At 40.3% G+C, this 27,048-nt stretch overlaps 2 protein-coding genes across 4 annotated transcripts in view; both read left to right on the top strand.

Moving 5' to 3' along the window:
* Window positions 1-900: 900 nt before the first annotated feature.
* Window positions 901-14,358, top strand: RCN2 (reticulocalbin 2). Of its 3 annotated transcripts, none has more exons than XM_074837377.1 (7): window positions 901-1,056; window positions 1,216-1,321; window positions 4,098-4,294; window positions 6,746-6,847; window positions 8,047-8,143; window positions 10,569-10,711; window positions 13,550-14,358. In XM_074837377.1, exons 1-7 carry the CDS (start codon window positions 943-945, stop codon window positions 13,700-13,702), a joined length of 912 nt encoding a protein of 303 aa, XP_074693478.1. In that variant the 5' UTR covers window positions 901-942; the 3' UTR covers window positions 13,703-14,358. The 3 variants fall into 3 exon arrangements, with proteins under 3 accessions (XP_074693478.1, XP_074693477.1, XP_074693479.1); XM_074837376.1 differs by having other exon boundaries at window positions 6,734-6,847; XM_074837378.1 differs by lacking the exon at window positions 13,550-14,358 and adding an exon at window positions 12,969-13,542 and having other exon boundaries at window positions 6,734-6,847.
* Window positions 14,359-23,651: 9,293 nt separating this feature from the next.
* PSTPIP1 (proline-serine-threonine phosphatase interacting protein 1) overlaps window positions 23,652-27,048 on the top strand; it is a 57,379-nt gene continuing 53,982 nt past the window's right edge. The window contains exon 1 of the mRNA XM_074837602.1: window positions 23,652-24,182. Within this exon, the coding sequence (XP_074693703.1) occupies window positions 24,150-24,182 (33 nt within the window). The 5' untranslated portion in view covers window positions 23,652-24,149. The remainder of the gene's footprint in view (window positions 24,183-27,048) is intronic.

Genomic DNA, 27,048 nt, shown 5'->3' with positions numbered 1-27,048 from the left:
CTCTTCACAGTTAATAGAATTTGAGGTTAACTGGGGAGCAGTACATCGCTATCGCCGTGGAAGAGACAGGACAGTGTGGGAGACAGCGTCCATTAATTGAGGGCTCTGCTTAAACCTGGAAACAATTGCATTTCTGGAAATCCAGGTAGGTTAATCTCTCTTCTTTCTGTTTAAAAGAGGAGTTCCAGAAATACACTAGTATTGAAAGGAGAAGTAACAAATCTAATGGCGGCCTTACGTAAATCTCAATTAATGTAGTGAGAATGATTAGTTTGACCTCACTGGGCTCAGGATCAGAGCAATCCCAATTCCATGTGATAGCTCAGAATGGTGTTCCTGTGGAGGCCCCCTGCTCATTTACTCCATGTATTTTTAGTTTGAGTGATAAATGAGGCTGAATTTAATTTACAGCTTTTCTGTTATCTGAACACTAAGGAAAGTTTTTAGTTATAAAGCATTGCTTCCGTTTGTGTTAGAAGTGTTATTTGTACGATGGGTCCTCAGGTAAGAGAAACGTTTGTTCCTTTTTGGTACAAAACATCTACGCTGCTCGTTTCCTGATACTCATCCCTCATGCCAGGGTTTGCTGATGTTTGTCTGAAGTTCTGGTAACAGTCACTTCAGTCTGCCGGGCTTCACCGATGCATAAAAGCTGGAAAATTATCTGTAGATGTAGGGAGTATCGAGTATCGTACACTGGTGGAGCGTAACGGGCTGGGCAGGAGGAGGATAAACCTCCCCGCTCTTACCGAGCCGCGCGTTCCCGCAGCCTGCGTTTCGCTCCGGGGCCGGGGGTACCCCGAGGGCCCGGTCCCGCCCTCCGCGCTGCCGCGGGCCCGACCCTCCGCGCAGGCGGCGCCCCGCGCCCCCGCCGCCGCTCGGCCCGCCCTGCGCAGGGCCTCTCCCCGCCCCTCTCCGCGGGTCCCCTCCTCGGCGGGCGACATGCGGCGGCGGCGGCCGCTGCTGCTGGCGCTGGGCCTGGCCCTGGCGGCGCTGGGCGCGGCGCACGGGCAGCACCGCGCCGACTACGACCGGGAGGCGCTGCTCGGCGGACAGGTGGGCGGCGGCGGCCCCCGGCGGGCGGGCGGGCGGGCGGCAGCGGGCCGAGCGCGGCGCTTCCCGCCAGCGAGGCCGCGGGGCGGGCGCCACCGGGCTGGGGAGGGTCCGAGGAGGGTCCGGGGGCGGCGGGGTGACGCGCAGTTGCCTCTGCCGCAGGAGGAGGCGGAGGAGTACGCGCGGCTCAGCCCGGAGGAGCAGCAGCGGCGGCTGCGGGCCATTGTGAAGAGGATCGACTCGGACGCGGACGGCCTCCTCAGCAAGGGTAACGCGCTGGCCCGGGGCCGCGGCGGGGCCGTGCCCCGGAGCCCGGCCGGGAACGCGCGGCGGGGCTTACCCGGGCGGGGCCCCTCTGCCAGGTCTGGCCCAGCGCCCTCAGAGGAGGCCGCGGAGCATCTCTGTGGGAAACGGAACGACCCTCTTGCGCAGGGCGTTAGGAATGCCGCCAGACTTCACGGAGAGGGTGTCTCAGTCCCTGGGATCTCTCTTTCAGACCATGAAAGAAGCGCGGGCCCTCAGGAGCACGCAGGAGGCGTGTGGGCAAGAGCGCGGGACCAAGTTGCAAGTACCAGCTTTGCGCTTGTGCCTGCCCCTCGCTCGTCTGAAGGAAGCCTCTTTGCTTCAGGTGGATTTCTCTGTGTGAAATCCTGTTTGTGCAACTCGGGAGAGCAAGTTCAAGAGGCAAAGAAAGTACACTGCAGCCATAATACAACATGTATGCACCTCAGTACGTGGTGACACTAAGTGACCCTGAGGGATCGTATGTTCATTTCATCACAATATAGTATCAAATGTCTCTTCCCAGACAGGTTTTTATCAGTCACACCGATGCACTCCACGGTGAACTCAGGCCCTTCCTTTCAGTACATCACCATGACACTTTCTTAATTTAATTCTAAAACTCATCATGAAAATGTATTTTTGTTGTTTTGCTGTGCTTTTGACAAAAAATCAAAAGTCTCTCACATGCACACACACGGAGCAAGTATAGTGCTTGTTCAAATGCCAGAACACTGATACTTCATTAACATGATATTAAACATGCAGGAAGCTTTCTAGGTGAGAGGACAAAATACGCTTTTAAAGACGAGATCAGCTCTTGAATGTCTTTCACTTCATGTGCTGAAACTAATAAACCAGACACTTATTTCAGTGTTCCTGCATCAGACTGTGCAGAGGTGAGGTAGTGTGTAAGTTTGGCTGGATGGCTAATCCCTGTAATGAACAACAGGCAGTCCCCAACATGAAAGGCTGTGAGGGAAGAGGTCTACCTAAAGTGTAGAAATTCCACCCAGACACCATCCTCATGGTATATATTGCATCTGGTTCTCAGTCTAGTGGAAACTTGCCTTCCCCTTACTTCCTCAAGGAAAACTCAGATGTGAACGTGTCTTTACACTAAGAAACTTACAGTATCAAAGCTTTTTCAAGTTATTTCTCATTGTATTGCAAAACACTTCTCAAGAACGTTTTCCTTATTAGTGGCGCTTCCATTTGGGGGCTAACAGTGTGAGAAGATGGGGTATATCAATACTGCTTCTCTAATGTCAGAGCATTAAGTATTTCTGATTAATGGCACTGGACGTTATGTGTTCAGATGGCTGTGCCTCAAATGCTGGGAAATAAACCATGCTATAAATTATATGTTACCCATCTTTAAGAAACCATGTTGCGGTTTCTTATAAGGTAAAGCTGGTTTTGTGCACAAGCCTCAGTGGTTATAGGATGTGGTATGCACGCCTCCACGTGTTCAGTCAGTTCACAGAATCTGTTATAAAATTGGTTCCTTTGGTAATATAAATTCAGTATTAAAAATACATTTTAAAAAATCTTGCTGCTTTTCAAAGATATTTAAATAAAGCTAGTAAAGTTGTACTGGCACTTCTGTCAAGAAGGATAGAATAAGATACTTCAGTATTTAAAAAATGCTATAAAATTTTTTCTACACCAAAGTAGTAATTTCTGTAGGATTTTTTATTAGTCATCATGACTCTTCAGAGCAGGATTTCAGTTGACTTGATTTAGCTATATAATTTTGCAATGCAGAGGAAGTTGTCTTCCTCTTCTGGGCACCTGAAAATAACTGGATGATACTGAGAGAATATGTTCTCCCAATCTTTAAATGAAGTCAATTCAGTGTATTTGTGGGAATTCATCTGTATATTAAGCTTTTAGCCACATTTCTATAAAACCAAGTAGCTTAAAAGCATTTCCAGAATATATAAGGCTTGATTTAAGCCCCTAGTAAAGGGAAAATATATGTTAATATTTTATTTAGGGTAATTAAGGAAATGGCAGTGAATTTAGTTTTATTTCAGTTTGTGAATTTTTCAAAAGAAACCCAGAACTGATAGGAACAATGTTTTTTTGGGGTACCAGGTTATGTTTAGAGTTGTCTGTCTGAACCACATTCAGCATCATTTTCATAAAGCTCTGGAAAAAAAAAGGTGAAAGGGTGCTACAGTGTCGATTACCTTCAGATTTGAAAAGGCATGGCTACATAAACGTTTCAAGGTGACATAAATGGCAGCAGGCACCGAAAGGGGCAGGCTTCCTGCTTCCATTGTTCAGGTCCCAGGTTGCTAAATAACGGCGCTTTCTCAGCTGAAAATAAGAATCTTCCTTCTTACGGGATAAGTTTTTAGTGATCCAGTTCACTGTGCAGCTGTATGAATGTCATCATTTTTTTCCTACCACTTCCCATGTGTATCAGAGAGGGATGCATCACATTTTTTCTGGCAGCACTAATATAGGCCAGATTAAAGTAACCGTGTAACTCTAGCCTAAAGATATTGGTGAGGAAATGGTAATACCAAAGAAAAATGGAAGGCTCTAGCTATGATCTATTCTCTCATTCAGTTAACTTGAAAAAAGCCATAGCATAAAGGAAACAGATTGTTTTGCTCTAACTAACCTCTTGCCTATATGCTTACATCTGAATTGCAGAGTATACACCAGACTGAACAGACCTGTAGAATCTTTACAGTTTTTATAGTGCAGATGATTCTGATTTTTTAAAATTTATTTAATGATTTTCACAGATGAGCTGAGTTCCTGGATACAGCAGTCTTTTAAACATTATGTTACACAAGAAGCTAAGCAACACTTCAACGACTATGACAAAGATGGTGATGGATTAGTGTCTTGGAAGGAGTATAATATGCAAATGTATGATCGTGTAATTGATTTTGATGAGAACACTGTCCTGGAGGATCAAGAAGAAGAATCATTTCGACAGGTAAAATGTTTCTACATCAGTTTCTGTAAGCTGTTGGCAAAACGCAGCAATGTTTGTTTATTGTGACGGAACAAGATGGGTAGAGAAACCCTAGCAGCTGGCACATGTTTTAACACTTTCATCTATCTGAGATAGGGGAGTAATTAAAGGAAAGTAATGGAGTGTTAAAGCTGCTACCAACAAAACAAAGACAGAATGAAATTGTACCTCCTGAGTGTATTTTGCTAGCTGAGTGGAGTATAGGTCTATTGACAGTCTTATCACAGAGCAGAGTCTCCAGCCATCATCTTAAAAAAAGATGGCAATCTTGTTAGATGAGGTCTGTAGCCTAACCAGTGTCCTGCCTTCAGCAGGGGCCAGCACCACTGGAGCTGGAGATGAAGGAAACACTTGTACTCTTTAACCCCCTCTACTGCACTGTTCTATCCACTTTTTCAGTTATTTCTCAAGTACCCAGTGTGGGGTATCAGTATTGCCTGCTTTAACAATTTCTGTCCATTGGAGACCCACAGAGAAAGCAATAGCAATTGAGACATTTTTATCAATCAGAATGCAACTCTGATAGCTAAAACTGGATGTATAAACAACAGAAGTTATGGATTAATCTCATGTATGAAAGCAGATACTAAAGAGTGGGAAGAGGCAAGAAAGGCAGAGAGGAAGGGTTCACCAAGAGTCACCACATAGCAAAAGTGGTTTCCTTTCAAGTTACACATTTACAAGTACATGTAAATATTTTCCAAAAAGAGAATAAGTGAGTTCTTAGACTATTCTGGCTTGAGGTGTTGTTGTTTTTTTTCTGTGAGGATTGCTTTGCCTGCTTTTTGTAAAGTAGTAGTAGATTAATAAAGGATGTTGGCAGAAGTGAAGCTAAAATAGACAATGGGCAGGGGATTTTACACGCTAAAGAAACAAACTGTAAAGCTTTGGAGGTCACTTAACTGAATAATTACGTAGCTTTTAAATAAAACAAGCCTTTAAATGCAACTACCAGTCAAAATATTGATCCCATGTTTGAGATACTGCCATCATTGATAAGTATGCTGAGCTGGAACTCCTACTCACTTATGCTGTACTTCGACTGCTTGATAGCTTTTCCTGCTTGATGACATATATTGTAAAGAGCAAAATGAGCAGCACTGTACAAGCATCATATGTCAGCCATCTTCAGCACTGTCCTTACATTTGGGAAGTAGTGATCTTGCTCTAATCAAAATGGACAAGTTAGACTATGGTATTGATTTAGAATTGACATCAAGTAAACATACGAATTTACCAGAAGATGGCAGCCTTGTTCATCACTTCTCAAAAAACCACTGAAAAATAAGACTTTTTTTCCCTCAATAGTTCAAGCTTATGTTGCAGTCTAGTGCTTTCTGTAGTCAGTCCTTCTGAACTGCTTTCCTATTTAAACCCTCACCTCAGGTCAGCTTCTCTTTAAGAGTACATATAATTACTTTTCAGAATAGTTAAGATCTTGTACTTAATTGTACTAGGAAGTACAATTTCAAATGGTTATGTTTAAAATATGTGTGATTTCGGATTTGCTGGCTTCTCCCTTATCCAGATCAGAGTCACACTCTTAACACGACACACTCAGTCATGGGATTCCAAAATTTTTATAGTTCACATCACATGCAGTTTGAGTAGAGATCAGTTATCAGTGGTGTGGGTCTTTATTTTGTCTAAGGAGACTGTATGAAATGAAATGAGAAAAAAAAAATTTTTGCACATTTGGAATACAGAAACAGGAACTACAAGACATTCAGAAATAAGAACTTGCCTGCTTATTGGGGATATTTATTTTTAAAAGGCATGCTAATATTTATACTTAAAATAGGTTAGTGAAGCGACTTTGCTTTGAAATATGTTCAGATGTAATGGACAACAGTCTTGTATTAAAGGAATCTGTCTAATCCTTCACCACTTAAAATGGCTTCAGAAAAGGCATTTTACATATATGGTATTTCAAGACCTTCATTGAACTACAAACAGCCCTTTATATAAATAAGATACAGATCCAGAAAGTTAAATGTGCTTAAAATACAAATTTTGGAATTTGAAACAGCTACTGTTAATCGTTGTACTCCACTAGGTTGGTTTGGGAATTTCAGAAGAGGAAGCATGTATAAAAACATGAATTCTTGGTCTTTTCATTATATCCCCTTTTGTGTTTTTGAAGCCTTGGCTAAGATCGTGTGTCAGATGTCTCCTTAAATTGAAAAAAAGGACGCTGTTATGCAATTGTTAGAATAAAACTACCTCAGTTAAAAGTGCTGTTCTCATTGCTCTGGATGAGCTCTTTTTAGTGAAAATATAACATCAGTATAATATGAGTAGGTAATGTGAAATAATTAATATTCTAATGAACTTAGAGCCAGCTACTATAATGTTGTTCTTCCTTTTCATTAAGTGCTCTAACTAAATCTATTTTGTAAGCTTCATTTAAAGGAGAAAAAGCGTTTTGAAAAAGCTAATAGAGATGATGTTCCTGATCTAAATGTGGATGAATTTGTTGCTTTTGAACATCCTGAAGAAGCGGAGTATATGACGGTAAGATTTAGGAGAGTGTCTTTAGCAGCCTGTGTGTATAGATGCAACATCTTTTTCATGTGCTTAGCCCCAGTACTACAGGAAGTGTGCTTTTGAGCAGTTATATGTATTGCTTTTACAGACCAAATTAAAAATCAGATAATGTGTTGTGGATCCAGTGCTGGAGGTCAGGAGCTGGAGCAGTAGTTTGGTGCTTTTCTTTGAAACCTGTTTCAAGAACTAGTATTGCAGCTATCCCAGCCTTTTGAGATTGGACTGACATAGCTATCTCTAAATTGTGTTAGGTTGGAAATATATCGGTGAGAGGGAGTTGAGGAAGTTTCAAGCCTGTTCAGAGTTCAGTTCTAGTTAGGGGGACTGGCAGGAAAGATTTCGTTGCACGGGAAAAGGTCAAGTGCTGATTACTCTCACTTTGCTTAAGGGACACAGTAGTCACTTTTCTGGCCAAAAAAGAGCATTCAAGCCCATCTGAAGCTTTAATATTGTCTGTAGTCAGGTCAGAATTTGGTGGATTATTATTTCAGCCAGGAGCACTTTGTCATTGGTCATCTCTTCCATCACTGCTGTGACTGTTGGTGTCATTCCAGCTCGGTACCGACAGTTGACAGTCCATTGGTGCTTTTGTGCAGTAGAGCCTTCAGTTTTGGCTGTGCGATGCTCAGAGCCAGCTGCCAGGAGGAGTGCCATGCAAACAGCCTCTGTTTGCGGTGACGTAACTGTTGATCATGGACAAGCAAGAAAAGACAGAACTACAAGAACAGGCACGCTGGCTTCACTGGGAAATGCAGGACCAAAAGACCAACCAGTTTTCCTAACAATTTCATAAAATTGCAAAAATGCAAATTAGTGAATACATCACATGAAAGAAGAAAAGTGAAATGAGATGATACAGCTTTGTACAAATTCATGTTTCTCAGCTACTTCTGTAGTTCTGAATTATGTTGAAGGATTCCAACTTGATGTACACCTTTCAGATTTGGTTTTCATAGAACCCAACATCCTAAACACTTAAGAACAGATCTGTTTTGTTGCACTGGAACCAATTACTGCACTAATCTGCATAAAGCAGATTTGAAATGAGGGAGTCTTTACTTTAAAGAATACCTTATTGCTCTAAAATGATTTATTGCTGTTTATCTTAATTACAAGCTGCTAATTTTTCACAAATTGGTATTTTGCTTTTTGTATGTATACAAAAGGACTTTGTCATTCAGGAGGCTTTAGAAGAACATGATAAAGATGGTGATGGATTTGTTAGCCTGGAAGAATTCCTTGGTGATTACAGAAGAGACCCAAGTAAGGAAAAAGGGTGGGGGCATGAAAGAAGGAACAGAACAAAAGCTTTTGGAATGGGTGAATTGTATGCACCTTTATTTTCAGCTTCTTACACCTCCACCTACAGATTCTGAGTAACATTATCCTGTCTCTTAGAATAGTTCCCTTTCCTGGTACTGGGCATAGTAGCTCATTATTTCAGTCTGCCCTGTATGTATTTGACAGCAGTTTGTGTATAGCCCATTCCTCTGTCTCCTTGCAAGTTAGATCTTGGTTTCCTAAAAGCTGAAGCATGGTCCTCATCACTAGGTATGCAGCTGAAATAAGATGCGTTTTTGCTAACTGAACACATCTGCGAAACCAGCCAGCAGGAATGTAAGGTTAAACTTTCCTGGTCTTTTATCAGCTGAAGGCGGCAGCTGTCAGCCTTGCTTTAGAAAGATTGAAGCTGTGTGTGTTTTGAGAGAGGTGGAGGGGAAGGAGGCCATTCACTGTACCAGATATCAAAAGCCTATCTGCTGTCACTTTGTGGGTTTTTTTCCACTCTTGCCCTTCCTTAAAGTTGATCTATTCCTTCTTTAACAAGATAAAGGACACTTATCTGGTGTTTATCAATAGTTTTCTCTAGCTGTGTTGCTAATAGGTAAATATTGTATACACTGTATTTGATTTGCTGCAAGATAGGGCAAATAACTCCTCCAGTTCCAAGAAGACAGTAGCTTGAGGCGTGTGGAAGGCGTACTTGGTCCTAAGGAGTGCTAAATCTTAAGTGTGGACTAGCATCCTAGCTGGGGAAAATGTTTAAGCTGCATGAAGATATGGAGAAATAGGGGAATAGTCAGTTTTTCTTCACTCCAATCAACCACCTGTAATTTTACCTTGTATAACCATCTCTGTTTGCCAGAGCCAGTAAAAACAACAGATCTCGGATGCAACTACAGGGTTCTTTATCCTTTTCCTGCTCTGACTTTAAAAAAGCTTTTCCAAGGCTGTCTATCCAAAGTTGTTGGAAAGGAGTAAAATTGTTGCTAGGGACCTTGCGGTAATAGGGAAGTTAACAGCTTTGTCAATAAAACTTTTTAGCAAGAATTCAGAATCAGCTATAATTGTAGAAGCTACTTCAACTTTTCTCCAAATGGCCATCTCTTCTGCAGACAGTGTTCCTGCAGCACACTTTAAAATGACTAATAAACTACATGGTGGGTCTGGTTTTAAACTGTCTTCTGGTTTTGGGCAACAGTGTATGGTGAACTGTGACATTGATAATCTACTTGCAAAACTAGATGTTAGGAGGGAGAGAGACTTGACTTTTTTTGGTTTTCTTAATAACAGAAACCTAATTATTTTTTGAAACTGTTATTTATCTGCTTGTGATGCCAACTACTTTTGGCTTTCATAATGTTTAGGAAGTCTTAATACCTGTTCATGCTTGTCTGCAGTGCTTATCAGTTTGATGAATTGCTTCTAAATTTCTTGAAGAGTTAGAGACAAGTTTAAGATTGCTGGCTAGGTTGCAGGGTGCAATACCAGTGCATAGGGTAAGTATAAAACAAGTATACAAACAAATAACAGCAGTAAATGAAATTGCTTTGGCTCTATTCCAGGTATTTTAGAAAACAACAAAAAAATTAGACAGTAGACTAATTGGAAAGCCTGCAGTATTGACCTGAGACTATTGAGCCTGCACTAAGCAAGAGCTTTGCCTTCTCTGTTACTTGCCACAGATGGACCTCCCTTGATGTTAAAACAGGAGAACAGACAGTAGAATGTTTTTAAAAACTTCGTATGGCCTTATAATTTCATAATCCCAAATATTGCAAAACACTATTTGTCTACCTACTTTTTGGGACACTTGTCGCTTTAAAGCTTTTCCCTACTTTCCTCCGTCTGTTAAGTGCTGGGATGACCGATGTCTGAGGGCTGTAGTATTGCCCACATTGCTGTCACGTGATACTCTCAACATGGTATCTGCAACACAATTGCTGCACATTAATGGGAGAGACTAATCTTAACTCAGTCAAGGATCTCTGTCATCCACTTAACTTTTTCCTACTGGTATGTCAGCTGTCCCAATAAGTAGGAAACCATCTACTTGGCAGCACTTTCAATATAAAGTATGCTTTCTCCACTATCAATTTGGGCAATTGCAGAGATATTAAAATAAACAGTTCAGTTGATGGTAAACCTTGATTTTAATGTCCACTTAGTTCAACTGTAAATTTAACCTTAGCTTTAAATTCTGTTTTATTCTATACAAGTATTTTTTTCATAGACAAATGCATTTATTTAATGTATTGGGACTGGTCTGTAAGGCTTGTCTTTGTTTACCAAAATCATATTTATGTTGTGTTTTGTGAGATTTAAATGAATTTGCTTTGTAGAAAAGGTGAAAATATCTGCTTTAAGGTAAAGAGTGGCTTTAAACTTGACAAATGTGTCTTACTAGCTGCAAGGGAAGATCCAGAATGGATACTTGTTGAGAAGGATCGTTTTGTGAATGACTATGACAAGGATAATGATGGAAAACTCAACCCTCAAGAGCTGTTGTCTTGGATAGTACCTAATAATCAGGGTATTGCACAAGAGGAGGTATGTGTTTTGACTGCTGTTTAGATTTTAATGAATGCAGTAGAGTTTTGAAGGTGTCACAACAAAATGATAGATGCATTCAGATTTATCATGCCTCAGTGATTGAAAAAGAATGTTCAGCAGATCTTTGCATATATTTTTAACCTTTTTTCTGTTTGACAAAGAATACAGGTCTTTTAACTGCATTAGGCAAATTTTAAGTTGCTATTAATTGTATGAATGTTCATAAATGAACAAAAGTGCTTTTCTACATGTTTAAGTAGCTTATCTGGTTTGATTTAAGGGTACAGTATTTAATCTGTTATTTTTTAGTTATTGTAGGTAAATCTAATGAGATACACTACTAAAAGAAGCTGTTCATAATTTTGAAAACAAAAATTGGTCGTGACTCTTCTAAGTGGATAAATCACCATAATTTGTAGAACTGAAAACTTGTCTTTTCATAAGTACAAGAAAATGGAAGTATTCTGTGATTCAAGATGTTGTAATGCAAACTTTGATGATCATTCAGATGGTTTAATCAGGGTAGAATGCCATAATAGGTTCAAGTGGATTCTCATTTTAGCTGTCTTTATTTTTGTGTAGCAGGCAGGAGAAGCACTGAGTGTTCCAGAACAACCTATTTTAGTAAGCAGACTTTACAGTCACCGACTGCAGTAGGGAGGATTTCTGCCTTTCCGCTAATAACTTTTAATCTTAATTTGTCCAAGTGTCTTTCCTTTGCACTGGAGGATTTTGGTGTTCAGAATGGCAGGAACAACAGGTCTTCCCATGCCTCCATAATTCCTGGGAGAGACAGTAGATGCTCTGTGTCAAAGAGCACAGCCCAGGCATTGTGTTGGACCATCTCGTTACAGTAATGAGTCCCACCTCTTCCTTTCTCAGCTCTGCTGGTGACAGAAAAAGCAACATGGCTAGCACGCAGCACCGGGTGCTCACTTATCTAACCTTGTAGGAAGCTAAGCTGTTAAATTGCTGTAGTAGTATTTCTGTAAATGTGGATCTGTAAGCCTTTGCACAGACTTTTTTTAACATCTGACTCTTGAGGGTGGTTGGTTCTTATTTCACAGAAACAGTACTGTTCTAATTGACATGCATTCTGTGTTGAGTCTATTCTTACCTATGTTGATTTGCTTGGTTGGGGGTTTTTTTAGCAGTTCTTCACTGTTCATTCAAATTTTAGCTTACAGCAAGGCCATGCTGCAGTGATAGCTCAGTTCTGCAAGAAATCAGGTTTTTTTATTTGTTTCTCTAACATGCTAATTTTTTTCTTCAGTTAATATAAGGGCTTAGCAAAGTCATCAATCCTAAAGAGATTGACTTAAGTCATAAACTGCTGTTGGAAAGCTGAATATTGCAGTTTCATTTTGGCATTGCAAAATGACTTGAGAAACTTGGTAGCTAAATAACGTAAAAATAGAAAAATTATTATACATTCCATTTCCAGGAATTGACAAGATGTTTGTCTTCGTTTTTGCCATGCAGAGCACTTTTAAAATCTGCTTGGCTGGTATTAGTCCCTGTTATTTTCTTCAGTCCTTTTTGGTGATGTAGTCAGCTTAAATGTAAGTAATAATTTTTTTAAAAAGTCACTAAGCAGTTACATCGAGCCAAACCAATCGGAAAAAGTAGGAACAGAAGGATTCTTGAAATCATTGTATTTGTAGATGTTTAGCAAATAGAAACAAAACCCACATAATGCAAGGACTCCTCTATTTCTCAGAAATAGGTACAACAGAGCTGCTGTACTAGCCTGCTGGCTTTGAGCTATGTAATACTTGTGAACCCTGAATCAACCCTGCAGTTGTTTTTTTGTTTTACTGCTGAACTTCCCCCTCCTTTTATAATATATAAATAAGCAACAGCGGAGAATTGTTTTAACTTGCAGTTTCATTTGACACTGTCATGATTTAGTATTTGAAAGTTTTTTTCAGAAAAGCAAGCTTTTGCTGTCAGGAAATAAGGGAAAACATTAACTGCTACCCAAAGTTGAAGTTCCTATGCATAGATGACTTATCCATTAACTATGAATTAGAGCCATGGAGCATTTTTGCAAGTCATAAATAGATACAGAATATCCAGCTGCACATCTCTGTCCCTACTTTCTTTTTTTTTTAATATGCATGTATGATGGAAAAGTGAGTCTTCACAGGTTCAGGAAATAAAAAATGGCATAGCACAGTAGATACCTCCAGAGTTGAAAGCAAGAGTACCTACAGCTTAACCCGAGAGCTGTAAATGATGCTTCTCTTGTCAGACACAGGGTAAATATGTGACTGAGAGATAACGGGTGCACACTTCTGAAAGAGAATGCTCATCTTGAAGACTGCATTGGCCCAAATCCTAGTTGAGGTCCCACACATCAAGAACTTGCTACTGTAGCTGTCATCCCATGGCTGAATGTCCAGAGGAGCCCTCTGAAAACACAGGGTCACTACCTGACATGCTAAGCTTGTGCTTCCTGCAGATCATACACTAAAGTGTACTGCGCTCACCCGTGGATTTCAAGGACTACGGGTGCTTCCAGGAATATGATTAATCTTTGCTGGTTTAATACTCTCTTCCGCCCTCAAAGCAAAGCTATGGGTTTGACATTGATTTGTTGCTATATAATTGATATTGAGGGTAGAGATTTGATACTGTGATTTTGCCACCAAATGAAAGAGGCAAAGGGAAACAAACCGAGGAAAGAAAGGCTCTGTTCGGAATGCAAAATCTTGTCTAGCTTGTTACAAATAATGGTGTTGTGGCAGGACTTTGACAAAGCCATTCCAAAAGCATTATTTATAAACGCTCGTATCTATTAACCGTGCACATGGTGTTCCATTTATTTTAAAGGCTCTTCACCTTATTGAAGAAATGGATTTGAATGATGATAAAAAGCTTTCTGAAGCAGAAATTCTTAAGAACCAGGATTTGTTTCTTAACAGTGAAGCAACGGATTATGGTAGGCAGCTTCATGATGAACGTTTCTACCATGAAGAACTTTAGATTATTTATTTTGTAATCTGTTTTTCTTCCCTTTCTTTCATTTGGAGCTTTTGTTAAAAGCACCCATCAGCTATGTTGCAAGTTTTATGCTGTAATTACAGTACACTAATGTTTGTGTAAATAATTTGCATTCAAAATTTAATTGCCCTCCTGCAGACTTCCTTGGGCCTCTTCTAGCCTTCAAAATTAATCTTAAGTACTTACTTTCAAAATTATATAGTGTCGGGAAATAAATTACTTCAGGGGTAGTACTGTATTGTGAAGAGTTGTTCTACTGTACTTGAAGGAAATGGAGAATCTAAACGATTCTGAAAGAATGCAAAACACAGTAACTGAGAGACTACTATTTTTTCTAATCAGTTTAACTAGGGCGGGGAGTGGGGAAGATGGGGGCATGTTTAGAGTCAGTATTAACTGTGTTTTGTTTAATACATTTGGAGAAACACTTAGATTAATGCCTCAATTGTTTAAGAGGTTTCTACTTAATTTTAAATGGTTTCTATACTGTGTTTTATTGTATCATAAAACTTGCTATTTTTACATCTATAGACAATAATTGTTTTTAATGTACAATTCTACAGCATTAGCAATACAATGGGATTTTACAGTGTTAAGACCTTCTTCATTTGTTGCATTAAAACTTAAAATATTCTGTCTTTCTGTGTTTTGTCCATTATTACTTACTGTGGGTCACCCATAGCAGCTTCTTGAAATGTGAACAATATACACAATGTACATAATGTACCATGGCAGCATTCTTAGCTTTTATAAACCAAAGACACATCATCTCATCTAGATGCTAAAGAAGATTTGAAAAAAAGCAACGCATGCATTTAGCATTTTCTGGACAAGTTTGCAAAAGCAATTGTGGTGCGTTTTTTTATTTGTGATATATGGAACTCTAAAGCATCAAGACATTAAATAATATTTGTAGTAGTAACCTGTAGAAGTTAACTTTGGTTGAAAGCTCCACAATTACCATTCATAAAAATGAGTACTGTCCCATTATGTGATTGTCTGAAATAGTCTGAAAGGTTAATGGCGCAACAGATTCAACTTAGGGAAGTACATATATTCGCTTTTTATCTCCTAGAAAGTCACAGAAATTAGCTGAGTATTCCAAACAAAGACAAAGCCTCACAGAACAGATTATGTAGAGTGTATTGGGGTTCTTTAATTCCTCGATAACTAACTCCTGCAATGCTGTTGCAGTGTTCTTCTTGAGTAATGTTTTCCTTCCTCCCAACTCTTTTTATTGAGTAAAGCAACACGTTCTGCTTTGTTTTTTTCCCAGTATATCATCTCTTAATTATTCTCAGAACAAACAGGAAATTCCTTCCAACATAGGTGTTGAAGTATCACCATTAGAAGGCTAGTGCTTTTGATTGAGAACAAAACTCCATATGCTTTCACTGTATGTTTTTAGATATCATAGTGATAGAAATTCAAAACATTTTTTCAATTTTAGTGGTTGGGGTTTTTTCTACCTGTAGACATTTATTTCAGTTCCTGGGAATGTTGAGTGCAGCTATTGCCATGTTGGTGGTGGGATCTGCTTTAAAAAAAAGTAAAGTCTCATTAAATCCGGTGTGTCCAGGAGTATTAAAACACTTGTTGTCATCTTTGTTGGTTTGAAATACACCCAAAGTTGCCCATTTGTTAGTATTCTTGATGGCATTTTTAAAGTAGTCTTGATGACATGCAGCTGCATATTCAGTGTTAACAATGTCATCATTAGCATGAAAGTTCCACCTTCCAAAAGAAGGAGAAAAAAGAGTGCCTTTGGAAGGATGCCACTGTCCCTTGCTCTTCAACTTGACTCCAAGTCACTTGCTGGATTGCAGTAAGTGCATAAACCAAGAATAAGAAGAGGTATAGCAAGGCCAGTGAAACACCAAACAGCATAGCATTTATACAATCCACGTCTCAGAGCCTGTGCCAAACATCCAATTTATTGCTTATTTTAATATTTCTGTAAGCAAATCATGTTAGGTGTTACTAGAGCTTAGTTCACTGTAAGATGGAACTACAGCTTTCGTCACTTTGCAGCTCTTAATGTAATTTTATGGGCACAGAAACTGGTACTTCAAAAGGAAGCAGTATCATTGTTAATTGAAATATGGATTTAGGGAAGGGCTAAACTATCCTTTAATAATATTGTATTTTGTTGAATGTTTCTGTAATTCCTAGAGTAAATTAATGTGGACTTCTTTTGATTTCTGATAATGTTTTTAAAATTAGGCTTCTGCTTTCACAATCTGAGAAAGATTTGTGGCTTTTGGTAGTTTAATCTAGTGTTTAGGCTGCCCAAATTGGCAATCCACCGCTTATATTCAGTGACGCCTGTCCAAATACTACAGGAGAGTAGCTCCAGTATTTCCAGGGTTATGCACTGACAGAGTCTCTTACCTAGCATTTGTTAACTATACTGAGAAAAAGTGCAATGAACCAAAGTATCTCTTAGAACTTGCGACAGTTTCACTGTAGATAAAAATCAAATAGAAACTAGTTTTAATTAGTCAGAGGAGAGGTTTTCAGCACTGCAGTGTGGCATAATTTATTTCATGTATTTGTAGAAGGAATGACTGGTACTGAATCTGGGACTACCAGAGCCTGCGAAAGTCACACACAAAGTAACCCAAGTTCGCCTCGTCTTTATGTTCCCTGTCGGCCCTATTCTTCGGAGAAAATTCAGAGCTGCTCTGTTTGGTGAAGGCTGAGAGCAGTGTCTGATGGCTCCCTCCCCTCTGCCAGGTTCTGCAGAAAGTTTTCCATAACATCCAGACCAGAGCTATAACCACATGTGCTCACCCATAAAGACATTTTGGAACAAAGGACTGTGTCTTGTGCTGTTCTGTCATGTAAAGCTGATGCTTTGTTTTGAAAGAGCCTCCACCCATGGTATCCTACAGATCGAATACACCTCGTAGGGGCTTATAAAGAATCCTGTTCTTTACACAGCTCTATGCCTCCTCCAGCAACACACACATCAGAGATTACTGTGATAGTCAAGAAGACAGAGTTGAAAAACTAAGGGACTGTTTGTGCCTGGTTTCTTAGGGACGTAATACTTTGGCAGTCTCTGCGTGTTCCTGTCTGTCCCACCGCTCTTGGAACTTAGATTCTTTTCTCATTTTCTGGCCAATCGCAAACGTCACCAAAGAGACAAAACCAGGTTGTAGGGATGTTTTAGAAAGCAAGAGCAGATTCAGCTAATGCTGCATTCCATCCCAGAATCCCCTTTTGAGAAATGAGACTTTATTCAATCCAACGGCGCAACTTCTACCTGCGGAAGTTTTATGAGCACAGTTTATGGTCATCTGGAACAGCTCAACACAGCCAGTCTGAAAAACCCAAAAATATCAAACTCAGAACTGAAACCTTAGCTTTGACTTACAGGAAGAATAAAAAGAGAGATGGTGAAGGTGAAGGTCAAGCATCACACTTTCTTTGTCAATACACTGTGGTTTGGGGTGAAGAGGCGTCCTACTTTAGCACATTGTACTGGCTCTCTGGCCTGTTATGTCTGATCTCACTTTGTAAGCAGCACATGCAGAATATTGCCGATTCAGATATTAAAGCTGGTAAAAGCACTTTGTCTCCATGTATTAACCACTCAGGTCTCTAAGAGAGAGAGTCTCAGCATTCTTGTTGGCAAGGTAATCACATTCTCATCCTCAAAATCCCTAATTCAGGGGCAGTCCCCAGCTCTATAGGAATATGCATCAGGATGATTCTTTGGACAATGTCTAAGTGAGAGAGACTTTCAGAGGAACAAATACTAGCTAGACTCAATGAAGAGAACAAAATTCCTCTGCTTATTCCAAAAACCCTTCCATTTATAAAATCAAGGATCTAGCAAAATTTGATTTCTAGACAAACATTGCATATAAAAATGTCATGTGAACAGGGCAAAGGGAGAATAATATGACAAGTAGATAAAGTACCAATATTACGGAGCTTAGATTTCCAAAGTTTTCCAGAACACAAAGCAGCTCTTACAATTGGTATCTACAAAAACACACCCTACCAAAAAAGCACAGCTCATCTCCAGGAAAGTCAATGGGTGACAGAACAAGCAGAATTGCACTGCTGGTATAAACAAGCCAGACTTCTCAGAGGTGCACTACGAAATGACAAGAAGCAACAGTCACAAGTTCCAGCAAGGGAAATTCTGACTGGATGAAAATTTCACAGTAGTGGTGGTTAAGCATGAAACGGGCCCAGAGAGGTGGTGGAAGAATTGCCACCTTGGAGATAGTCAATGCTCAAAAAGGTACCGGGCAACGTGATCCATCTTTGATCATGTTGTCTGTACTGTGTAAGTTATGCATTGTCTGGAAATTAAAACAACTACACTTCAATATTTCCCACTGTTTACAATAATAAACATGCAAATAATTTACCTAGAAAAGTTTTGCTTTTTAAAAAATTTTGAAAAGATCTTTCAGATGTTCATTGTTGACTTGCTACAGTTTTGCATTTCTACTCATAAAAAAAATCATAAAACAATTGGTGATGTTTCTAAATGAGCAAATATGCAGAATATTTGCTAAAATATGCTGAAGGAATCTAAACTGTTCCTCCCAAGATGCTAAACAACTCACTGTATTAGTAAAGAGGGGACATTTTGTACAGAGACCGACCTGCTGGATGGTGTATTTTGGACAAAGGTCCAATGGTTTGAGATTGACTACAAATGCCATGATTTTTCACAAAACATAGCAGTGTCTTTGCAAATGCCAGTCTGAACAGTTGTTGTCTATGTGCATACCCTCTGTAGTCGCAATCAGGTAAGATCTTTTTTTTTGCAAAGCATATCTAAATATTTGCCTGAAGTTTCTGTGAACTTGAAGCCATTGTCAGACTTCAGGCAGTAATTGCATTGCCTCAAACCAAAAAAAAAAAGAGTGTTTGTGGAAGTGTAAGTCTGTAGAACACATACCTTGCTTTCTTCCCAGAATTGCAGTATTCAGAGAGTCCTTTCTGAGAAGTGGAAACCTCTTCAGCACTGCAAGCACTGCCTACTTAGCTAATGAATATGCAGTACTTGCAAATGAATAGTGATTTCCTTTGAACTAATGGGATGGAGAAAGCAGATGTATTGGTAAAACATACAAAAGATGTCAGAGAAATAAAAAGCATCTTCCTGCAGGTACCTGAAGTTCTGACAAGAAGGAGAGATAGAAACCCAAATCTTTTAATTTTCTCTTTCACAAAGTGGTTATACTTCTCTCCAAAGAACTACCAGTTATGTTAATTGAGCCTCCTATAACATTGCACTTTCCCACAGTTTCTCTTCACCTTTTTTTGTCTTTGGAACACTTTCAGGGGTAAGCATGGTAGCTAGCCATGTTTAAATATGTACCAAGCACGACAAGACCCCACATTTTTGTGATACCGAACGATAATTTTAGGATATAGTAACATGATGTTAATCTTAGAAGAAATCCATTCATATTCTTCATAATTATGGCAAAGACTATGATTATCTTCCTCTTGGGTAAAACATCAGGGACTGGATCCATCTTTCAGTGAAGGCCTCTATTGGAAACCGCTATGAAATGGTAGATATTGGTTAAGAACATCGTCTATGCAATTAATCTTTATGTTAGTTGTCAATTTTCCCGAAGCACAATGCCAGCAGGACTGTCTTGCACTGTGAAACAGTGCTTTTGGATGGATGTTCAAATAGTTCTTTCTAAAAGAAGGAAAGGGAGCGTGTTTCAGAGCCGAACAGGGCTGATGTCGTAGGGTCTGGAGCATACTGAATCAGCTTTCAGCCAGCAGCCATAGATGGGTTCAGAGGAGTTGTAACAAATCAAGCCGGATGCTCGCAGGCTGCTGTTTCTGTTTCCATGGGAACAGAGATTGGCTCCTCACAGAAGGCAAGGTGATTTAAAAATTTTTAAATTGGCACGATTGTGGATAATTTGAAAGCCCCTAACATTTCTCGCATTGAAATTCGGATAGCCATTTGTATGGAAATAGAAACGGCAGGCGCAGCTAACCAGCTAAAATGCTTGTATATTTTAGCCGTGGTTTTCCTCTGGAAGTGGTTTCATTGCTGTTGGTGTCTCTAGGCTTTAGGACTCAGTAAGACACCAGAGGCTGGACTGTTTAAATTTTGAACATGGCTGTATTACAGCAATTGTTCTGTAACTGTATCTCTTAGATGTAATTGTTTCAGAGGCTTTGAAGGACTGCAGAAGTGCCTTCTATTCTTCATTTTCATTTCACAATGATTCCAAAGGACCACAATACACCTGAGGAGTTTTGGAAAATACAACCAGCTTAATACCTGAATTATCTGAGTATTCAGCATCTCTTTATATACTGCCTTAATACTTTTTGTAGACTCCCTCGTCCTGTTTCTATGTAGACTAAAAGGTTTACTGTCTACTCCATCAGACTACCCAAAATCAGAAACATTAACTGTGAAGAATGTTTTGCTTGAAGCCCCGGATGAGCGCAACCCTGTTTATAGAAGCTATTTTCATATTTTAACTACTGGCAGGTCCAAACCTGCCACGCAATTCCCCAATAAAAAGCTTTGCTCAAAGCAGTATATAGTTAAAAATTAAATGAAACTTCCATTCAGATGCATGTCAAAATGTTAGGGTTTTTAATATGAACTTTTTTTTAAAGAAATCTGACTTTTCATCACTTTCCACTACAGAACGGATTCAAATGGTACATTCTGCCGCCAAACAATTTAATTACTGGAAAAAACCCACCAATACACTGGCCTGGAGACTGATTCTTGGCCTTATCAAACAGAAAACCTGCTTTTTGACCTTTCAGAGCAGCAGTGAGAAGGAAATTGCACTGGCTGTTGGGGAAGCATTCCACTTAAGGCTCGTTATTTGCACTTCTGAATTTCTGAGTGGAGCTGTATGCAAAGATTAGATGAAAAGTCACGTTAAAAGGGTGAGGAAGGAGAAGGCTCTGCAGGTTTCCAAAGCATCCATCCTGTCAGTAACCAAATAAACGAACGAGTGGCTGATTACTTGTCATTGCCACCATAGTCCCACTCACTACAATGACAATAGTCTAAACCCCTTGCCCACTAAAAATGCTTCTGTTTGGTACAAATGTATCCATATAACTATTTTGTAGAGGAAAATTTCATGAAGTTCAAGGTGGTTTCAGCAGATGGCATTATAGTAGTTAGTAGCATAGCAAGGTTCATTGATTTTGCTCCCCTTCCCTTAGCCCCGCAGAGCTCCCTCCCAGGCTCAGCCCTTCCAGCCTTTGTACAACTCAGGCCACTCACATCCAGATATTAACCCAACCATGAGATACATCATTTAAGAACTAGATGCTATGTTGTCTTGTTCCTATTTAGAGGATGGTTTTAGGAAGATTTCTTCTCCAAGTGCAGCATTCATCATAAGAGGTTTACAAAAGACTTGCAAGACTATCCTGATGCATTTGATTGGGAAAGGGACAAAGATGAGTTTCTGGACTCATGGTCAGGAGGCTGGTGTGTCTTTTAAGACAGCTATTGGGAACTGCTATTTCTGGGTGCTATTTCAAGCTCTGCTAAATGATACAAGCTTACAAGAAGTAATTGCATCCTATAAACCAGCAGTTATAGTAGACTGGCTCAGTATAAATTTAGTAGATGCCCACTGCAAGGTATTTAGGTATTCTTTGGTGCTTTGGCTTATGGGAGAAAAGGAAGATAATCCTATACCAGTTTTCTTGAGCCCAGTCACAGCCAGTGCAGCGGGGAGGTACACCCAAGGCTCTGCAGAGAGCTATTTACTAGCTGCAGAGATACGGTTTTACACCTTGGCCAAGCGGAGGTGGTGCTGCTGCACGCAGAGGAAACAAGCAGCATGGGGTTACGGATTCTGTGCCCGATGCAGGCACGGCTGGCTGATGATGCACTGCTTGCACCTCAGCAGCTGCAAAGCACAACCACCTGGAGAGGACTCCCTCATCAGCATCCCACTAACCCCCTCCCATGCCTTCACTTCTAGCACTGACATATTTGCCAGCACTGTTTGCTATATGTTTCAGTTTCTTCAGCTGAAAAATTGAGATAATTTTCTCCCTCTTCCAGAGCCCTGCAAAGCCTGGCAACCCCTGCAAGGCACAGCATCCTCTGGACATAATCCAGCAACACTGGGATGTGTGAGCAGTGACGGCTCCAAATCAAGTGTCTGCCCAACAGCTCTGCTTCATCAGAGCCAGGGGCTACAACTCACACGAGCTAATTTCCGAAAGCTCATCAAAATACCTGAAGTAGGAACACTGTTGGTCTAGGATCTTCTGCAGCCGATGGTAAGAGATAAACTCATCCAGAGCGCAAAGCTAACTGCCCATGAGTATGGTATCTAGAGAGGCATCCCTGGCTGCTCCTGAGGGAGGTGACTGGGCAACACCAGTACTGTTGGGTGGGACAGACAAAGGCACAGAGCTCAGCGTGAGATTCAGTCAAATAATTGGCTTTTTGGTTGGAGGCCAAACTAATGAGAAAGTAGCATATCATTTTGGAGAGCCAAAATGCACTCAATGCATTTTTATGAACCCCAACAGCAGCAAAGCTATCCGTTTCAAAACAAAGCTGTAATTTGGAAAGAGTAAGAGGAAACATTTAGTTTTAGAAAGACTGAGATAAAACACTGTTAAAAAGATTCTTGTTTTTGCTTACAGGTAAGTATTATGACTACTGCCCATGCCCTCAAAATACATTTTTTTCAGGGAATTCTCCCTTCTGGAAGAAAGCTTCACTCATTCATCCTCAGCACCCTATGTGAGTAAATCCTCACATTTCTCCTTCTCCCCCCTCACACAATGATGCTTTTTTCCAGCTGCTCATGACAATCAAAGCAGTTTCACACCTCTGGCCCTGCAAACTCTTCTGCCCTTCTTTGCTTGCATTTCATTTTCCCTCTCAAACTCTCTGCACATTCCCTGTCTTCCTGAGTTGACCAGGAAGGAAACTTGTCACTTCTCTAAAATGCCAGCTACAAATTGCTCATGGAGTGACTATTGATATCTCTAACCACCAACTGCTGCATATCTCTGAGCAGATCTCTGTGCCCCGCTGGAGCTCAATGAAGTTGCGAGACTTCCTCACCACTAAATTACCTGCTGGTGCTGCAGGGACAGCAAGAATAAAGCAACACCCAGGCATCAGGAGCAACGTTAATTAGTTATGGCTAAGTAAGTCCTGATGTGTTCTTGGTGTGGAAGGACACAGTTTTGCATAGGCAACCACGGCAGGATTTTTTTCCTTTTGTTTTTTCCTGTCTTCTGAAAATGCCAGTGAGTATTTAAAAACACAGAATCCTTAAAACATCCTAAGGAGGTGAACAGAAGCATCCTCACTTGCAGGGCAGGTACTTTGAAGAGGGTTTCATGGAAGCGTTAGACATATTACCTTACTATCAATTATTTGCAGCGGCATTGTAACGGATCGGTTAGTTTATTTAAGGAGCCATCTGAAATACTTGCTGTCAGCAGTGTGCTGGGTGTGGTGCTGGGCCCACTGCCAGTTCAGGTGTCTGTGAAGTTTCACTTCAGGTCCTGGTGCTAATAAACTCTTAGGTCTCTTATCACAAGGCTTTTCAAGAGTTTGGATTTAGGATTTTTACTTCTAAATTTCACATATCTTTCTTATTCATATAAACATTTACATGAGGGCATGCAAATGAGAAATTTTCTCTATATAGACATAGAGGTATCCAAAAGTGTGCAGACACCTGCACGCTTTACAGTGTTCTTAGTTTAACCAGAGTCTTCAAAAGCCTTTTCAGTTGCAAATGCAACTTTGAGCTACACATCCCATGTACAACTACGTGGGCCTCTGCCAGCCCCAGAAGACACTGGAGAAGTGTGGCACATACATTTCTTTTGCTTCTTTTTCTTTGTAAGACCACAGCATTATATGATAGTTTGACTCTAATTTCCTCCATAGCTTTTCTCTTTGTATTGTGCTGGTTTCCTTTGCATTTTAATTGCTCTCTCTTCTCCTGTAGCTGACCAAATCATATCACTGAATTTTACTTTTATTTTTCCTCTCTTTTGGTTTTGTTTTTTTTTTTTTGTTCCCCAGCCGCTTGCATGCACACATGGCAAGGAGCAGCCTGGCATCATTTGACATCTCCTTGCTTCCTCATTTCAATATTAACTGCTTACCAGAAGAGAAACAGGTTTGAGGTTTGGGTGCTGAGTGTGTGCATGTCTCTATGAGTGAGCAAGAGTTTTTTTTCCCTTCCGTCCCTTCACAGCCATAGGTCATTAGGCTGAGCTGCCTGAAACTGCCCAATGCTATTTTTCACAAGATTGACTTCAGAAGAGACAGGTCTGTGGATGTGCTTCACTTTCAGCTTTGGCTGGGCTACAGCAGCAAAGCTCAGTGCGGTGCCTGCTGCTGCTCTCATCTGAGAACAAACTTGCTGAAGGATTCCTCTACCTCCACAGAGCAATAATAATGACACAGCTGCAGTTTAAAGATGCATTTTGGGTAAGTGAGCATTTCCTATGTTTTTCCTATATTCAACATGTCTGTATTTAAAAATCTTCTAAAATACAGCTTAGTTCTATATGTAGTTTCAAACTAATTTAATCCTGTTCTGTGTTTTAAATTGAGTTTAGTAAAAAAGCAAATTTGTCTTCAAGCAAAACCATGCTGTTTGGTAGTGTAAGTGTTTGATCCTAGGCAGGAGAAGACATTGTAAAGAATTATATCCAATCCACATTAAACAACTGACATTCCCAGTTCCTGTGCTAGAAACCGCTTTTGAAAGGGACACTGGTTTGTCTGTCTCCCAGTCCTGTGAGTGCTTGCTTGCTGTGAGTGTCCTCAGTTTTAGGAGTGGCTCCCCTGAGCAGGTGAATTGTTACTAATTACAGTCTGAATTCTCTCATGTTTGCTTGTAGAGCAAAGCCAGCTGGCTGCGTGCAAAATGCTGTTGCTCAGCCACCTACAGAGTCCGTGTCTGCCTTTAGGTGCAGAAGGGCATGCACGCCTCGTAGGTGCCCAGGAGTCACACAGCAGCACAGGTAGAAAAAACTAGCAGTGGCACTAAAGAACTAAGCCCAAACATTGGCAACTGCCTTAAAATCAGTGAATACTAAAGCAGGTAGATATGCTCCGTTCTTATTCAACTTTCGGTTGAAGAATGTTTTGGTGTCTTGTTTTTAAGCTGTTTCTCTGCAGTTACAAGGTAAAAAGACCCTAGTCATTTCTCTCTCAAGGGTGATCTGAGGTTCTCTTGCCATTGCTTCTGGAGTAGAGGTTTTAAGGAAAAAAACCAAAACGACAAAACCGTAATGTTGCAAAGTTGGGTAAACAGGATGTTGCCTCTTGGCCGGGCAGTCATGTATTTCAGCATCTAGGTTTGACTTAAAGAAAGACATGAAAGCATATGAATTCTTCCCGCCATTTTCCTGTCAGGCCAAGTAGAACAGCCCCTTCACGGCGTATTTGCAGTTTGTGATTTCTTTCTATCCACCCCGCCCTTCAGGGTAAAGCCTCTCTTGGTATGAAATAGAAGGGCAGATGCAAGAATATGTTTCAGTGAACCACCTTCTTCCTGGCACTTCCAGGAAGCCCTCCCCACCCCCACTCCAGTACCAGATTTGAACAGTTAAAAAAAAAAAAAAAATGTAATGAGGAAATACAAAAGTTAATTTTGATGTGAACCCTAACTGTGCCAGACCACACCTACATAAGATTCTTCATGCCTCCTCTTTTGTACATCTACTAACTGCACAGTCCAATGCATGGGGTGGGACAGAACTGCAAGCCAGTGCTACTGTGGGAGCTTCAGCTTTTGCATTTCTGAACTTCCTTTGAAAATATGCAATCTGACTTTTAGAACTGGTACATTTAGTACGTTTACTTTTCAGGGTCTTGGTCTTTAGTGAGAATAAATCAGGCGCACTCCACAGTCTGGAGCAGGGTTAGGGTGATTAATGCCTGCTGAGAATCTGGCCAGGCCAGTTCTTTATAGCTCTTCTTCCCTAAACTTCTCCCCTGTGCTTAGTCATGTTAACATGACTATAATCCTTGCTTAGCTTTGAAGCTAACACCCTCCTTAAAGGAAAGCATCTTCATTTTTAATATTGTTTGGCTGGAAACACTGCATCGCTGAGCTTGATTAACAGGGCAGAAATACATCCAGATGCAGGACGGTAGTTTTAGCTATGCAACAATGTCTTTTAAAATGAAAACTTACAGGATATTGCACAACGCAGCAAAAGAGTACAGCTTGCCCTCCAAATCACAAGATCAGCAATTATTTTTGCATTCTTAAGGTTCTGTTATGCCCATTAGGGAGAGGGAAACGTATTTGCTCAGTTTGCTTCAGTGAGCAATTATCTCCTTTATTCGATTTGTACCATGAGTGGAAACTGTCTTAAAAACTAAAAAGTATATTTGCACCATAGAAGATCACTCAATACAGATCCCTGGTCTCTAAGACCTACCTAAGGACACCGCTGCACCCCCTCCCTGTAATTCACCCTGACCAGGTATACCCTAAGCAACAACTCCCTGCTCTTATCATCAGTAAACTTTTGGATAGGCAGAAGTTTCTTTAGTACCTATTGCAATGTAAAAAATGTAAAGAAACCCTAAGAGCAGCAGATCTTCCTCCACTAGCAGAAAAAGAGCACCATTCATTCCTTCCCAAAGTTCCTCAAACTTGATAAGAACAGGGTGTGCTGTCTTTCAGGAAAATGCAAATTGTTCCTCTTAACACGCATACATTTTAATGTCTCTTTTCCCCTATCAAAAGTAGCAGTGATTTAATCTCTCTTTTCCCTTATTAAATGTAGCAGTGATAGTACTATACTAAAAGTTTCACAGTTGTGCTATTTTTTTTTAATTTTCTTTGTAGCATGGCCTGGGCTAAAACCAGTGTATTTTTAAATTACAACTTTTGGTTTTATATCCTCCACACACTCCTTAATAGTTTAAGGCAAAGTTGCTTAAAGCCTCCACTAAAATGTGCTTTTTAGCAGAAGTTTTCTATTCTCTGATAATACTTTTTGGAAAATATTTGTGAGACAAAAATACAAATAGGTTTTGATAGCCAGTGCAGGGCAGTTGCTAATGGATTGATATTCTGCTGGGCTGCTGTACAAATGTAACAGATGTTACCTGTCTTCTCTGGCATCCTATTAGACAGGTTAGGTAAATTCCCATGTTAATGGGGAGTATGTCTGCGATACCAGCGAGTATGTCTGCGATACCAGCTGAGTTTCATGTTAACATGGTCATGTTAATAGGCAGAGATCTGAGCAACATTAATTTTTTTTGGTTACAAAAACCCACGAACCAAGAAAATCTTTCCCCTTCTGAATCTCTTTCTTAGTCTCATTCT

The sequence above is a fragment of the Strix aluco genome, chromosome 12 (genome assembly GCF_031877795.1).
Source record: "Strix aluco isolate bStrAlu1 chromosome 12, bStrAlu1.hap1, whole genome shotgun sequence".
Lineage (NCBI taxonomy): Eukaryota > Metazoa > Chordata > Aves > Strigiformes > Strigidae > Strix > Strix aluco.
The sequence above is the reverse complement of the archived record's forward strand: the minus strand, read 5'-3'. Positions and strand labels throughout refer to the sequence as shown.

Bases quoted from the DNA above. Each gene is read 5' to 3' on its own strand.
- RCN2 (XM_074837376.1), top strand. From the start codon at position 943: ATGCGGCGGCGGCGGCCGCTGCTGCTGGCGCTGGGCCTGGCCCTGGCG. The intron at 1,057-1,215 runs GTGGGCGGCGGC...CCTCTGCCGCAG, and splicing joins AGGCGCTGCTCGGCGGACAG to GAGGAGGCGGAGGAGTACGC. The intron at 8,144-10,568 runs GTAAGGAAAAAG...GTGTCTTACTAG, and splicing joins TGATTACAGAAGAGACCCAA to CTGCAAGGGAAGATCCAGAA.